The 15,485-nt window shown below is 49.3% G+C and overlaps 1 protein-coding gene across 1 annotated transcript in view; it reads right to left on the bottom strand.

Moving 5' to 3' along the window:
• The window catches only part of EHF (ETS homologous factor), a 38,114-nt gene that overhangs the window by 8,749 nt on the left and 13,880 nt on the right, over positions 1-15,485 (bottom strand). Inside the window, exons 2-4 of the mRNA XM_035012306.1 lie at positions 8,463-8,562; positions 4,505-4,750; positions 2,181-2,243 (exon numbers count right to left, since the gene is read on the bottom strand). Of these exons, the coding sequence (XP_034868197.1) occupies positions 2,181-2,243; positions 4,505-4,750; positions 8,463-8,559 (406 nt within the window). The 5' untranslated portion in view covers positions 8,560-8,562. The remainder of the gene's footprint in view (positions 1-2,180; positions 2,244-4,504; positions 4,751-8,462; positions 8,563-15,485) is intronic.

Raw genomic sequence — 15,485 nt, 5'->3', positions numbered from 1 at the left:
TAGTCATTCTTTATCACGGTGTCTTCATGGCTAAAATTCCAGAAGCTCCCCTTCCAGTTGGGTGACAGCCCCCTCCCTTCAGGATTTCTCCAATTAATGTAAGGGGTGACACAAAATTCTCAAAATAAAACAGAGGAGAAGGAGAAGAGAGTGTCACCAAATCAAGCAAACAACTTTTCAGAGTGAGGTCCCATTGCCTCATCTCTGAGAAGAAGTGCGCTCCCTCTGCCCCCCACCCCACCCCTGCAGCGGGCTGGGTAAGCATGTCTGACTCTTCGGATGTCAGATTCAGAGGAAACTGCCGTCCACCTACCCCAAACAAAGCCCCACTCCTACACAACCCCCACGTCTGGGCTGACCTCCAACAGAAGCATTTTCTTTCCCGGCCAAGAGCTGTGAGACCTGGCAGGAGCTCTCACCTCGTCCCCACCGGGAACTTCCTGCCTTTCCCCCTCCTCACAGATGGAGGCTGCCCTCAGCTCCCCCCCTGTCTGCGTTCTGAATTTCAGGGTCAGCGAGGTAAGCCAATGGCCGAGTTTCATTTTGTTTTTATAGCATAAATAGTATAAAACCTGACTCACTGGCTAAGTCCTCCTGTTTGCGACATAGGGATTTAGCTGGTATTTTAACTAATAGCTACGTGTTTGGGCACCCCAAGCCCAATCTCTTGGGGTTACACCCTCTCTCCTCGTTGGGTCACCTCATACACCTGTTGTTGTCTCTGAAAACAAACTGAACCAAAAAGGTTTGGGGGGTGTTGGCCCCTCTAAGAGCCTCTTCTCCCCTCCTCCTAGGGTGGACCTACTTCTCCACCCCTTGGCTCAGCTTTTCGGAACTGGCAACACGAGAATGTCTGGATGGTCAAGGAGGAATTACCGAGTTATTTGGGCCCTCTCCAATACCAGCTGGCTCCTCCAGTGGGGCTATTTGTCAGGTCCTGGTGGGAGTGGGGGTGGAGCCCCAGCCTCTGGGCCAAGTCCTGTGTCTGCCTCTAGGGCAGTCAGGCCCAGAGACACAGGCCCATCCGGGCAACCCCTGGCCTCTGTGGGGTTGGAGGGAAGGGCAAGGCTAGGAAGACCGAGTTAACATGCTTAGCAGCTATTGCTTTTTCTTTAATAATGGTGACTAGCCCCTTATAAAAGAGTAAATAACTGCATGGGGCCAATTTCAGCCCCTAGCAACTCACAAATCACCCTGGGTCAAATTCTGTCCTTGGTGACTGGCACGCAAGCCTCAGGGAGGCCCGTGGCAACCTCGGCCATCCCACGTGGCTCACAATCTCACTGCTGTGGATGTGGGGAGTGACCCTGGAGCAGCGTTGGCTGCCTGGTTTTCTCAAGGCCAGGGGACTCTGGGGGACTTGCATAGCTCTCCCTGGACTGAGAGGTCATAGGCCAAAGGTCAATATACAAGGAGCTCTGATGGGTGTGAGACCCTGGGGTACATTTCTCCAGGCAGTTACTGCCTGCCTCCCGCCCCCCCCCCCGCCCCACCGCACAAGTCCACCGGGTCCCCAGGAGAAAGATTTGGGACAGAGAAAGGAGGACTCATTGGACCAGGGAAGGAGAACAAAAAATAAACGTAGATCCTATGAGACTGCAGACCCTACTCAGAGCCCAGAATAGTGTCATTTGTCTAAAAGTGCACTTGAGGCAGGGAGTGGGTTCCACAGCTGCTTTTGGATGTCCCCCAAGCCCTCCAGAAGCTACAATAACTACAACAGCGAGTCTGTAGCTTCCTCCTTTTTGTGAAATGCACTCCCCCTGAGGGACGAGCAGGGAGGAGACACTGAACCTTTCTCTTCTCTCCCCTTGCTTCTCCTAACTTGGCCCAGCCCAAGGCCCTGACTCTCTTCGTGTGAGAAGGAGGCCCACCCAGACTCTGCATTTTCCCCAGCTCCTGGACCTGAGCCTGGATGATGCCCTAACCAGCAGCGAGAGGCACAGAAGTGTGGACAGCTTCAATCTAGATTGGAAATAGTTGGCAGTCCCTGGTCCCCAAGGCAAGGAACAAGACTCACGGTGGGGTGGTCCATTGGAGACAGCCAGGGAAGAGGCGTCCCTTGGCTTCGTGCCAGAGCACTGGATTCGTCCTGCTCCCACACTCTCCTGACGCCCTCCCAATTGTCCTCCCCCGGGCTTGGACTCCCAAGTTGGCTCCCTTTTTCTGCTGCTCCTCACCAGTTTGTTCTGTCTTGACAATGACATTGTGTGTGGACTGGAACAGGTCGCTGCTGCACTGGCCTGTGGAGGACAGATTGGGGAAGTCAGAGCCAGCCCACATGGAGCCAGAACTTAAACAAGTCCTGAAAGCTTCAACCAGGACGGAGCTGACTTCTAGGGAGAGCTTCTGCCCATCCTGCCGTCTGTCCACCTCTGAGTGTTTAGGCCAGGGGGCTTCCCTCTCAGTGTCTACAAACTGGGGCCTGGAGTCCCTGGCCCGGGAAAGCAGGAGCTGGGGCATCTACATCCAATGCAATGGTTTGGCCTTATAGAGGGAAGCCATCCCAGGATGGTGGAAATAGAACTTAAGAAGTCAGAAGGCCAGTTTTCCCACTGATGCCTGGCCTTTCCAGCTCTTGGTTAACTCGTCTGTAAATGGAGGGGATTAAACCAGATAAAGTCAGTCAATGGCCTCTAAACTGCTTTCCCTTACTGACTTAGGATATAGGACGAAAACGAAAATCCCGGAGAAACCATTTTCACCAGTTTGATTCTTCTTTGATCTTAAATGTAATCAGACCCATTTTGATTAGATCCAATCTGAGATACATCCAGATAAATGGAATAATTCTCCTCTTTTTTTATGCCTTGCAACTCCTCTCTTGATTATATATATATGTGTGTGTGTGTATATATATACACATATATATATGATATTTATATATCAAATATAAAAGCATATATACACACATACACATATGAATGCGTTTAGTATGTTTTTCCTCCCCAGCCAGGTTATAAATATCTCAGGAGCAGAGGTCGTACCTTTAACCTCTCTGACCTTCAGGTTTCCCATCTGTAAAATGGGTACATGTTTATTTTTTCATAAGGTCATTAAATGAATCAATTTACTTACAGTGTCCAGTATAAATAAACACTCAGTGAATATAAGCTAATAGAACGTCTACAAAAAGGCAAACAATGAAACAAAGGAGAGAAATCTGGTCATTAGGCACTCAGAGTCACCGACAGCATGCATTAGGGCCAAAGAAGTTACAAAAGGTCAAAGACGGAAGGTCAAAGATGGCCACCACCCCTTTGCTCTCTGCCTCCCAAGCCTTTCTGCCTCAGGCTTCAATCAGAGCAAAGCTTTAAAGGAGTGGATCTAATTGCAGGTAGGGAGGTAAATATATTTACATCTTCAAGTGTAAGTCTGCTCCTTCTGAAGACTCCTGGGGGTTATTTATAGAGCTTTGTTTGGTTTGGTTCTAGTAAAGAAAAATGAGCAACCATCTCTGTGAGGCGGATGGGAAGAGGGGAGTGCCTGGGAGCTGAATGAGGTCATCCAAAATGGCCACCCCAGCCGCCAGCTTCAGGCCAGACCCTGGGTCCTCCTCAGCGTTGATGCAGCTGTCAGGGTCTGAATCTGGTTCATAGACCAGGACCTCCTGCTTCCCGAAGCTCCAGCCACCTGCCCAAACACTGGTTCTGCTGAGACAGACATGCCCATTCTGACGTGGACAGGCCAGCTCACTATCCCTATGTAATATTACTGTCTCCCAAGATGCCCGCAGCTCCCAGAAGAACTTTTTTTACCAGCATTGTCAGGAGAACCTTAGGTCAGTGTCAAAGACATTCTGCAAGCCAGGTTGTTTGCCCTATCGTGTCTTAGAAGCCAGGAGGGAACGTGCGTGAAGAGACTCACCGATGGAGAGCTTGCCTCTGCTCTAGGTGAGGCCTCAAGAGAGACACATTCGGGGCCCTAGGGCAGCACTAATTCCAGAAATCACTGCAGAAACATCCCACACGTGTCCAGACCATTAGTTCTAACCCTTTCTCTCTCTCTCTCTTTTTGAGTTCTTGACTTCTCAAGAATCTGTTGAAATATTGGGAGCCTTCTCTTCCCCAAAACAAACATAGACCTAATTAATTCTCCATCACTTCTTACCACGCCACGTGTAGGGCCCATCTTAAGAACCTCGGTCTAGAAGTTTAAAGAAAAGAAAAAGGACCCATGCTGATCTTAATAAGCAAGTGATCGGGAGTTAGGCTATCCCAACATGTTTGCGGGGGTGGAGAGGGGAGAAGAAAAGGTTTTCTGAGAGCAAGTCTTCTGTGAATACCCAGCGAGCCTTTGTCTCCTTAAAAATTAACCAGAAGGAGAAATGCAATTACCTTGGGTTCCTGTAGGATTGGACACGCCTGGAACCCCAGACTCGTGCCTGTTCTCTCGCCTCCTCTCTCCTTCCCTCCCTCGGGAAACAGTAATTTGGAGGTGAGACCCCCCCCCCTTGGAAGTCCCAGACAAGGAACCTCCCAGCAGGGTAGAGAGAAATAATCACCATTCCACTTGAGATGCTGCAGGTTGCTGTAGAGAAGCTGACCCGCCGTCCCCGCCGCCCGTGTGAACTCCTGCAGACTCATGCTGCAGAGGTGCTCGCCATTGACATCGAACTCCTGGAAAGGGATGCAGCTGGCGTCCAGCTGGTTGGTGTCCAGGAGGTGCTGGAGCCACTCCCACACCTGGTACTTGGTCCAGTACTGAGGATGGATTTCATGCCACTGGCCTCCAAAAAACCCGCTGGAAACTGAAAAACAGGAGGGACCCATGTCCCATGAGCGACCTGTGGTTCTTCCGGGACATTATCTCAGACATGGGAGGCACCGCTCAGCTGCCAGGTGTCGGAACAATTGCAGCCGGTGGATGTCAGCGTGGGGGTTGGAGTATGAGACAGGCTCTAGAGAGGAGGCTCAGAAATGTGCCTCCCTGCCTCTTCACGTCCTCCTTAGAACAGTACTTATCCCTGGGCGCTTCATGAGGACACAGACCTGAAATGCTCTGAGATCATGAGCGCATCCCCGCCTCCTGCAAAGTACCATGAAGGCTAACGCATCACTATGTGTCATCAACTTATTAGCCTATTGTCCACTCCCACACAGTTCCCTTCCTCTCTTTTCTCTCTCCCATTTTTAACTCTCTCTTACACACACACACACACACACACACACACACACACACACACATACATAAGCCCAAATTCAGACCATTTTCAACCAAAACTGAGGCATGAGGGTAAGATTCTTTTTCTCTATGATGTCTTTTCTCCTCTCCAGAGTGGTCCAGCTTAGCTGCCTGCTAACTGTGCTGATCTACCCCAGCCCCACACTGGTTATTACAGCTGCTATGACTCATTTCCCTACTCAGCTACCTTCAGGAGCTTCCCATTATTCACTGAAATTAGCTACAGAATCGCCAAGCCAGGCATTGAGGCTCTTCAGTAACTATTATCCAAGTGACCCCATCACTTCTGCCTTTTTTCTCTGGTGTTCTTTCAGTCTGGTTTGTATCCTGCCAGTCATTCCCTGTTGAATACTTACCCAGCTTGCAGACTCTGGCCACCCCACAAAGCCATCACAGACCACCCCCCCAAAAATATTATTATTCAGGGCTTGATGTCCCCTGAATCTCCAACAGACGTGTTTGGTACTTCTCCTAATGGCTTTTGTCATGTTCTGCTTTACTTTACACATCTCTAGGTTCTGTCTTATTCTCCTTTTTAAATTGTAAACTCAAGGTCATGGAGCCATAGTCATCTTTGCATCTCCTACAAAAATGACCTCAGACACTATGCCATCGCAGGTACTCTCTGTATATTTCTTTGGTGGAATTTGTTCCTGAAGAAGAGATAATGTAGCAATCTAGAAGAGTTTGAGGTACATTCACAAGATGGTTAAATTAAATATCAGTGAAGAAGTCAAGTTCACCCAAGCCAATAAATATTGCTGAACTGGATGGGCTGAACTTCTACGTATGTGACTCTCCTGTGCTCACTTCAGAGAACATCACAAAGTCAGCCCAAAGTCCTGGGAGGAGATGGAGACGAGAGAGCCATCCTCTGGGGACATGGTAATGGGGCTGAGATCTTACAGTCCCCTTGAAAACAGAGGTCAAAGGGAGGAACTCTCATCCAGGAAAGATGAGGGGCAGGGACAAGGGGAAGACATGACTGAAGCCCAGCAAGCTGAAGCAGGGAAATCCAACTGAACATGACATACCGATATTTCCACAAACTGAATAATGGACCAACAGGAGAAAACAGAGTGCAAGAAAACTGTCCCTATTTTTTTTTCTTCGAGGTCATGTTAGATCAGTACTTCTCAAACTCTAATGTGATTGTCAATCACCAGGGAATGTTGTTCAAATGCAGATTCAAATTCCATAGATCTGGGGTGAGGCCTGAGTTTCTGCATTCCTGACAAGCTTCCACATGATGATGATGATGATGATGATGGTCCATGAATACAGTTTGAATGGCAAGGAGCTAAAGAGCTCCAAAGGTTTGAGTCCCATAATGGCTCTTACCTAGCCTCAACACCCCCAGAGAGGCTGAAAGGGGAATGTTTCCAACCCAGTCCCACTTGTGCTCACCCCCTCTGAATCCATCCCCTGCTTCCAGACCCCAGGAGCACCAACAGCAGGAGATGGACGTCATTATAGGCGCAAAGGTGAGTGCCATGGGTCACAACTACCACTCACAGTGTGTGCTTCACTCCTCATACATCGTGGCCAGACAAAAGCAGCCCTAAACCCTCTGCGTAGGGCCTGGAGGAGAAGCCAGTTGTGGTGGGGAACAGGGGCAAGGATTGGAACAATCTAGTCCAAAAATTTCATTACATAGAAATATTCCCAAATATACAAACACATGGAATTTAGACTGGATATTTCCGTGTCCCTCAATTTTTTGGTGTCTCACAAAAAGAGCTGTTTAAGGATGGAATATATTTCTGTGGCTCCCTGAGGCTTTGATCTTTTTTTCCAAAATAATGACACAACTATGACAGTACAGCTCTGAGTTTGCCAACAAGAGACCATAACTCTCAATACCCCAACAACAAGCCTCTCTAATTCCTCTCCCAACTTCACATGATCCAGACTAAAGGACAGTTCCCAATACTGTATCCTGAGAACTTGGAAGAACCAGAGGATTTTGTCTCAGGTCGACTAGGGGATTCTCCCATCTGCTGGGGGACTCATCGGATTCCCAAAGTTTTAGGAGAAGACATGAAAATCCTACGAGGTCAGCTCTTGTCTATTGATCAAGTGACCTCCCTTGCCCCATCAATCATGATCAGGAGCTGGGCCTTCTTTGGGGCCTCTGGAAGTTAAAACATACCGGTGGCACCCAAATTCTACTCCCTGCTAAACACACTGCCCCAGCACACAGGAGGAATGCTGCCATGATCCAGGGCCCAGACTGGGGACGCCGAAGGCTTTCCAGTCTGAAGAAACTTCCTACCCTATTTGGAACCCTCCTTTGAGGTCCTCACAAGGAATCCAAGGCCTGCCACAGAAAAGTTCACTGCCCAGAAAGGACAGCAATTTTGTGATAGGTGACCAGGGAAGATCACCTGACCATGCTTCCCAGCCTTGTTTGACTGGGGTTCCAGACTGAAAGGAGGTGGAGCTGCACTTGCTCGTTGGAGAATACAACCTTCCATTATCCTCCACCTCCTGCTTTGCAGACTCTGCTTACCGACAAGCCACCTTCCTTTCCCAGGAGAAGCAAGAGCAGCTTGGCCTCTTGCAAGGAGATTAGCAGCAAGTATGGGGCAGGAGAAGGCCTAGAGCTCCTTAAACCCACCACAGTCTGATGCACAGCAGTCTGCCTAGACCTAATGCCTTCACGGTGGGATGTGGGGCCTGATTTGGCAATATCTGAATTCTGTTTGCTTCTACAGTAAGCAGTGGGCTTGATCCCCAAACCCTCTACTGAGCCCCAGCAGCAGGCCCTCCCTTTTCTGATCAAGAGCTCTAAATTAAAGCACCTAAGGGAGGCACATGGTCTCCTAAAAAATCTCTCCCTTTGAAACAGAAAGAATAAGCTGCTATAAGCCTGTCTTCCTTAAGTTCCATGCTTCTGCACAACACACACATACACACACACACACACACCTTTCTCGATATCCTGTCTTAATATCCCAGCCAAACGCTGTTAAAAGCATCAACAGGTGGCCTTCCCTTTGGGCATATCTTCTAGCACTTTCTCTGCCAGGCTGCCTTGAATATTGGGAAGAAACAATGGAAAATCTCCAAAGGGCTTCTGTCTGGGGCCCCAAGAGCCCGTCGGGACCTCCAGCATGAAGTGCTCTCCATTTTCCCTCGTCCCCACACATCTGCTGAATAAAACCTGTATTTTTCAAACATGAAGTTGGGAAACGAAGCCCAGTTAAAGCAGAGGGAAAAGCCCTGGGGCGGGGGGGGGGGGGGGGGGGCAACGGACCCCTATTTGGTCCCCTTACCATTGCACGTGGGGTAGCCGTCTGTCCAGGCTGGCTGCTGGTGGAGGAGACTGTTGCTGGGGTTGAGATTCATTACACCACTTCCTTCCAGAATCATGATCTGTAAGGGGATCAAACAGTTCGCTCAGTCAGGGCCTCCTGGACAAATGTCATTTGAGAGCACAGATCATAGAGTTAATTCGGAAAGAAAAAGAAGGAAAAAAAAAAAAGAATTTGTTCTTCCATCCATTACCTCCAAAGCGTGTTACCATAGCGCTTTCAGTAAAAGCAAAACTTACTGGCAATTAAAAATTTCCAGGTTCAACTTTCATATGCATGAGGCAAGTTTTTACAGCCACCCATTCATAAATGAATAATCTCTGATCAGGAATGAAGCAGGAGGAAAATGCAATACCTGCTCACAGGGCGAGTCTGGCCAGCAGCCACGAGTTTGTTTTTTTCTTTTTTATAAAAGTGAAAATGCCAAAGAGATTTTGTGTAAAGTGGAATTGCAATCAATAAAAATCCAAGCCGGTAGCGGCCAACCCCCGGAATCTGTGCAGGAACTCGGATCTGAAATCAGGCGTTCACAATTCCCCACAACGGAGTGGCCCTGCACTCAGACACCTAGCCAAGCTTCCTTAGTGCAGACATCAGCCACAGTCCATGGCCACGGCCACATCTCAGAGGACTTCAGTCCTATGTCCCTAAAGCGCCTCCAGTATTTGGCTCCATGATAACATCAGGGATCAGTCGGTTTCTCGGACAAGACCCTGCCCCTCTCCTTCCTTCCTGGTAAAAATTCTGACAAGATTTCTCTCTCCTTTCGGAGCCCCGGAGAATACCAGAGGCTTCGAAGCCAACCTGAAGGTGACTTTCTCCTCTCATTTTCTCAGGAAAAGACACGGGGGAAGACCCTTTCTCACACGGGACTGTTTGGATTTTTTTGAAACAACGTAAAAATGTTACACTTTAGAAATAGTCACCTCCACCCTCCAGCGTTTATGTTGTTCCCGACCCTGAGGCTTGCCACCCTCCTCCTTTCAGACTCAAGCCCTAGAAGTGTGTTCCATCATTCAAAAGAAGAGTTGCCTATTTCCAAGAGGCGATTGAGCATCCCCTGGGGCCTGTAAAGATAACTTGCTCTTTCTAAAATGTTGGGATGGGGAGAGGAGGTAACCTTATAGCAGCAGCTCATGGAAATTTTTCTGCCTGCTTTGGGGAAATCTTGTATCCCTGGGTGTCCCCAGGATTGAAATTGGTCAAGCAGAGCACATCCAGCCTCCAGACCCCGCCCTCTAACTTAGCTCCTATTTCTCTGGTTCTAGGTAGGGCTTCAGAGGGGAGAAGAGGGGTCTGGAAGAGGCATAAACATTCATTCGTGTATTGATTTATTCAACAAATATTTACCCCCCCCTACAATGGGCTGGGTACTGTTGTTGGGACCGGGGACAGAGCAGGGACTAGGAGTCAAGCTAGGCCCAACAGGACATTTGTGATGATTATTAACATCATCATGGTTGTTTGGCTAATAATTAGGCCTGAATCCAGCCTAAATAGAAAGTAGAGAAGGAAAGATAGGACCCCAGCAGACCACGGGCGGGGAAGAGGGCAGAGACGGGTTCTGGGTTGTGGAACCATATATGAGCTTCAAAGCCAGAAAGAGCCGGCTCGATTCCAAGCTCTACCCCTTACCAGCTGGTTAGTATTAACTCAGACAAGTCACTACCATCTCTGAACCTGCTTCCTCACATACAGAATGCAAGTCACCATACCTACTGTGTGCGTTGGTTGGAGGTTAAATGAGTTTCTATACCTGGGGCGCTCCACACGAAGTGAGGTATATGGCAGGTGTGATGAGGAGGAGAGCCGCTCCCCCTCTGGTAACCCAAACCACAAACTATCTTGGCCTCATTTTCCCCGTACAAAAATTTAAAGATGGTGACTACTTCAATTTTTCCGTTCCCCATCCAGAAACCTCTTTGCTTCTCACTGTGAGAGAAGGAAGTCCAACCCGAGCCAAACCTTCCTCTCCTTTTTCCCATTGAGCTTTCTAGAACACTTGCCCTCAGCTAAGCAATCCAATGGGGGACTCCAGGGCAAAAGAAACCCTGCAGGTCCCCAGAGGGGTGGCTGGGGGAGGGAAGGGGCATGGCCCGGTCTCCTGTTTGCTCAAGGCTGGGCTTGTTCTTCGCCCGCATTTGCTCAACCACAAGAAGTAGAAAGGTTACTGTTTAACCCTGAAAGAGCTGAAATCAGAGGCCAGCCCATCTGCACAGAGGAGGGATTGGCCCTTCAGCCTGGGGTTGGGGGGTGGGGAAGGCTTCCCTGAAATGCTTTCGGAAGGGTTTGCCTGCGGGGCTATTTCCAAGTGGCCATTCAGTGGGAGCAAGACCAGCCCTGGCCAACCCCCAGCTACTCCTCAGCCAGGGTTTCTGTTCCCCCCCTTGTTCCCCCAAAACCTAGAAGGCAATTTGATATGAGGGCTAAGCACCCGGCTTTGGATTTGGGTTGAGGTGGGCTCAGATCCTAGGTCCCCTGCTTGCCGTGCATGACGTCGAGCCAGTTCCAAGCCTGTGTAGCCCCAAAAACGTTCTGATCCTCACTTTCCCCAGCTATAAAGTGAGAACAACCCCAAACAACCCCAAAGGGCTGAGAGAATCAAATGAGGTCATGCGTGTGGAAAGCTCAGCAGGTAATGACAAGGAATTCAATAAATGTCACAGGACAGTACGGCCTAGTTCTCCACTTGTGACCAAATGCCCACAAGCCCCTTCCCTTGGGGTAGGTTATCTTTTCTCTCTGTGATCTCCTGAAGGCGTCCAGAACTACTCTCAACCCACAGAGAAGCCTTTAGGACGAGGATGCCCCGGCTGCCCCTTCACCCCGGGCCCCCCAAGAGACTGGCCTGTGCACATGAGCACTGCTCCCTTCTGGAACCCCCTCTGCTAGAGAAAGCAGCCAGCTAAGCGAGGGGCCCTTTTTTTACAGGACACAGTAAATGGTTACTACTCGTAAAAGAGTTTATGTGTCTTAACCCTTACTGAGTCAGAGTTCACTCAAGCTCACTTAGGCTCGTGAGAAAAGAAGGTCAGCGTCTGTAACCGCCATGGCCCTGCACGGCCGGTGCCCCGGGGGTGGGTGCAGAAGGCTCGGGGCCAGCGTCGCTGAGAGCCTCTCCCCCAGTCCTACTCCCTGGGAGGCCCAGTTCCTCAGGTGGAAAATGAGGAGACTTGCCCCCCACCGACAGCCTCCCAAGCGTCTTGAGGAGATCAAATGAGATAATAGATAATAAATGTCCCTTGAGAATTGTAAAAAAGCATTATTATAACCAGCTCACCCACACTCCCATATACTAATGTACACTTTCTATGGCGCATAGAGATTACTTTATGGTGTATAAAAAGCAATCCTTTTAATTACAAGGTAGGGGGATTTTTTTAATGCTCCTCTGTAAGTTTTGCAGTTTACCATCAGCATAGCTTTTATTGTTTCTTGAAGAAAAAGTATCACGTAGATACAGGTAGAGACTTTGGAACATTTGAGGTCTGGGTTAGAATCCAGACTCCCCATCCGTAAGCCGTGTGACCTTGAGTGTGATAACCTTTCCAAACTCAGTTTCATCTCTGGCCTTCAAGGGGGCATGGAAGGGAATGTCGATGTCCTGTTTGAAGGATGAATAACCTACTGGATTTAAAGATGTCTAGTCCAGCACGGCACACATGCCCTCCATCAAAAATCAGTTTCTTTCCCTTTCTTTAAATGCCAATTCTGAAGGTGTTTCCCTGACACAGTTAGCTTCTTCCCAACATTGCAAGAAGTAAATTCAGAGCCTCGGTAAGAATGGTTCCACCTTTTGAGTCAAAAGCAAGCAGAGAAAAGAACCCCCGTCTCTTCATCTCTAGCTAAAGCGGGGATTCTGGCAATGATCCTTGGCCACGTGCTCAGGGTGAGAAGCCGACTTTCTCAGCGTCTGCGAGACTGACGTCCTGGGCTGGGAGGGGTCCGTGGCCGTCCTGGGCATCACAGGACGGTGGCTGCCTCCCTGGACTCTAGACACTATATGCCAGAACCAACCCCCTCCAGGCCCCTCCCCCCGAAACATCCCCTGGGGTCAAATCACCCCCAGTGGCGAACACTGGTTAAAAGAGAGCCTGTGGAGGCCGCAGGCTTTGATCACGCTGGTGTGGTGACCTTGGTTTGTCCCCTAGCTGTTCTGAGCTGCCCATGCCTCTCCTGGGAGACAGGCATGGAATTAGGACCTACCGCAGAGGTTTGCTAGAGGATTAAAAAAGACAAGGAGCTTTAAAATCCCCCAGTGCAGTGCTTGGTACAAATAAAGAGTAATTGCCTCATAAGTGGGGTGAAGAAAATGCACTGGGTACGCGGGCCACCTTTGTCTCTTCCTAGGTGCTGTGCATTCTGGGAATATAGCAGACATTTATTCCAAACCCAAAGTGAAATGAAATGTGGATTATCCAGAGGGTTTTTTTTTTTTATCTGCATTCTCTTATCCCTCCCTTCATGAGCAGCAACAATCAGAGAGAATGGTATTTGACTCTGCGCCCTCAGTGATTGTTCAGAGTTCCACATTCACCCAGGACGTTACCCTCTGCACAGCTCACTTGCTTGCTTGCTTGCTGCTTGCTTGCTTGCTTGCTTGCTTGCTTCCTTCCTTCCTTCCTTCTTCTTTCTTTCTTTTTAAAGATTTTTTTTTATTTTTAAGTAATCTCTACACCCAACACGGGGTTCAAACTCACAACCCCAAGATCAAGAACTGCATGCTCTTCCAACTGAGCCAGCCAGGTGCCCCTACCTATCCAGCGGTTTCTAAGGCTGACCCTTTTGGAGACAGAATCCTGCTCTTTATTTGAAGAGGAGGAGGCATGCATGCTGCCCAGTAGACTATATGGATGCCTACGTCATGCCAGGCTTCCCATCAGGACCTATTCAACCTTAGGCATCAGTGCCCCTACACACAATGAGCCGCTAGGGTTTGGCCAATCCCAAATGCATTTCTGCAGAGAGCGCTGCAGTGTGCTGGGGGGCCACAGCCCGTGTTCTGGGGGGAGAGGGAGGCCACCATCCTCGTGGCCAGTCCTCCTCCAGGCTTCCATCAAAGGCTAAGTTCCCGTCTAGCACCAGCCTGACCACCACGCACAGGGTGGGCGGGCGGGGGCAGGGGGAGCCTAAGGGTTGACGGGGTGGCAGAGCACTTGGCCTGACCCTGAAGTTAAAGAGTCTCACATTTTGGCTACTGCCCAGGCACACAAATGGGAGATGGTGGGGCCTAGCCACAGAATGAATCTCCCTTATATATTCAAGGTGTGAGGAAGGAGCTCCAGACCTAGGCTCGCATTGCTCCGCGTCTCAAGAGTGGCTCTTAAGAGGAAGAGCTCATGTCTCAGATGGTAAGGGTTGAAATCTTGATTCTGAACCTCGGCAGGCTGTGTTGACCTCGAGGAAGTACTATCTTCTCTAAAGCTTCAGTTTCCCCATATGACAAAAAGGGGGGGGGGGCACGGAGCTGATACGTTGGGAAAGTGAAAACGTTTGTAAAGTTCTCACATATTAGCTCATACGTGGCGAGTGCCCCCCAAGTGTCAGCTATTATTAGAAGGTCTGCCCGTGAGTCTCTCTTTAAAGTGTGTTGGTTAGCTTCGAGGACATTCTTGGGGCCAGGGTAGCCCCTTCGGCGGCAGCAGAGTATAATGGTTGGGAACGCCGGGCTCTGGGGCCAGACAAACACGATTCACATCCTGGCTTTGCCAGTTTACTAAGGGGGCAAGTTTGGACAAGTTATTCAGTTTCTCTGGGCCCTAATTTCCTCATTTATAAACTGGAGATGATATGAAAAGGGTTGTTGAAAGACAAAATGAGATGATGCCTGTAAAATCTTTGGAAAAGTGTTTGACACATAGTAAGGACTTGGGATGTTAGTTGGTTTTTATAATTATTATTATTTATTTATTGTGTTATTACTAGGATTTTATTGACTCTCCAAGGACGAAATTGACAGCCAAGTCCATTTCAAACAAGGCCTGGAACTTCTACCCTCTATACAATGGTTTGCAATTCTAGCTTTAGCTGGCACAGTCAAGTCTAGGCTGGATCTCCTGCCTCCCCACCTCCCATCTGGGGCTGCTGTGTGAAAATGCTATTAGGCTGAGCTATGAACCGCCCCTCTTGGCCCCGGCTCACAGAAGCTGTGCTATGTTCCTCTGGGCATGGTCCCTGCTCAGGGATTAACGGCCATCCCTCCTGCTTCCCTTCCCCTCAGCAGACACACCGTGCTTGGGGCTGCCAGGAGCGGTGGGAGAGCACAGCCCCACAGGTACTGTGTTATGGCCTCCGTGTTGTACTTTCACCTGGTTTGCAGATGCAAAGGACAGCAACACGTCTAAAATGGGGGCTCCTGGCAGAGGGTGGCCAGAGAGCTTCCCTATCTTACAGGCTCCCTTAGCACAAGGAGCGCTCAATCACTGCAAAACTGGGATTCGAGCTCACAAGGACAGAAAAGCCATGGGAAGGAGCCACCCCTGGAACTCTGGCAGGGAGCTGGAGCTGTGCACCCCAGAACCTAGAAGGCTCTGCCCAGTCTCAGGGCCCCTGACAAGGCCAAAGACTGCTCGATTGCTCTCTCTTCTTAAAAATACAGAGAGAAGCTGCCAGAAGAGACAAACACAACCCAGCCTGGGTCAGGCGGGAGGTATGCCTTTTGCTCCGTGGTGGTGCTCCTAAGATGTAGGACTGAATGCTATAAGCTATAAAAATACATACATACATACATACATAATAACTATACTGTGGTAGCTAGGGTTTATTGAACATTTAAAATGTGTGAGCTCTGTGCTGATAGTTTTACATGCATTATCTCAGTCAATACCAACAATAGCTCTACAAGGCATGATGTCATTTAACAGATGGCCTATCTGAGGACCAGAGAGGTCAGGTAACTTATTCAAGGTCACACAGCTTTGCAAGAATGGGAGCTAGAAGAGAATTCAAACTCGGACCATCTAGCAACAAACCCTGGGAACTGAG

Source organism: Mirounga leonina, unplaced genomic scaffold, assembly GCF_011800145.1.
Source record: "Mirounga leonina isolate KUSES-001 unplaced genomic scaffold, KU_Mleo_1.0 Mir_166, whole genome shotgun sequence".
NCBI lineage: Eukaryota > Metazoa > Chordata > Mammalia > Carnivora > Phocidae > Mirounga > Mirounga leonina.
This window is presented reverse-complemented; position numbering and strand designations above follow the sequence as displayed.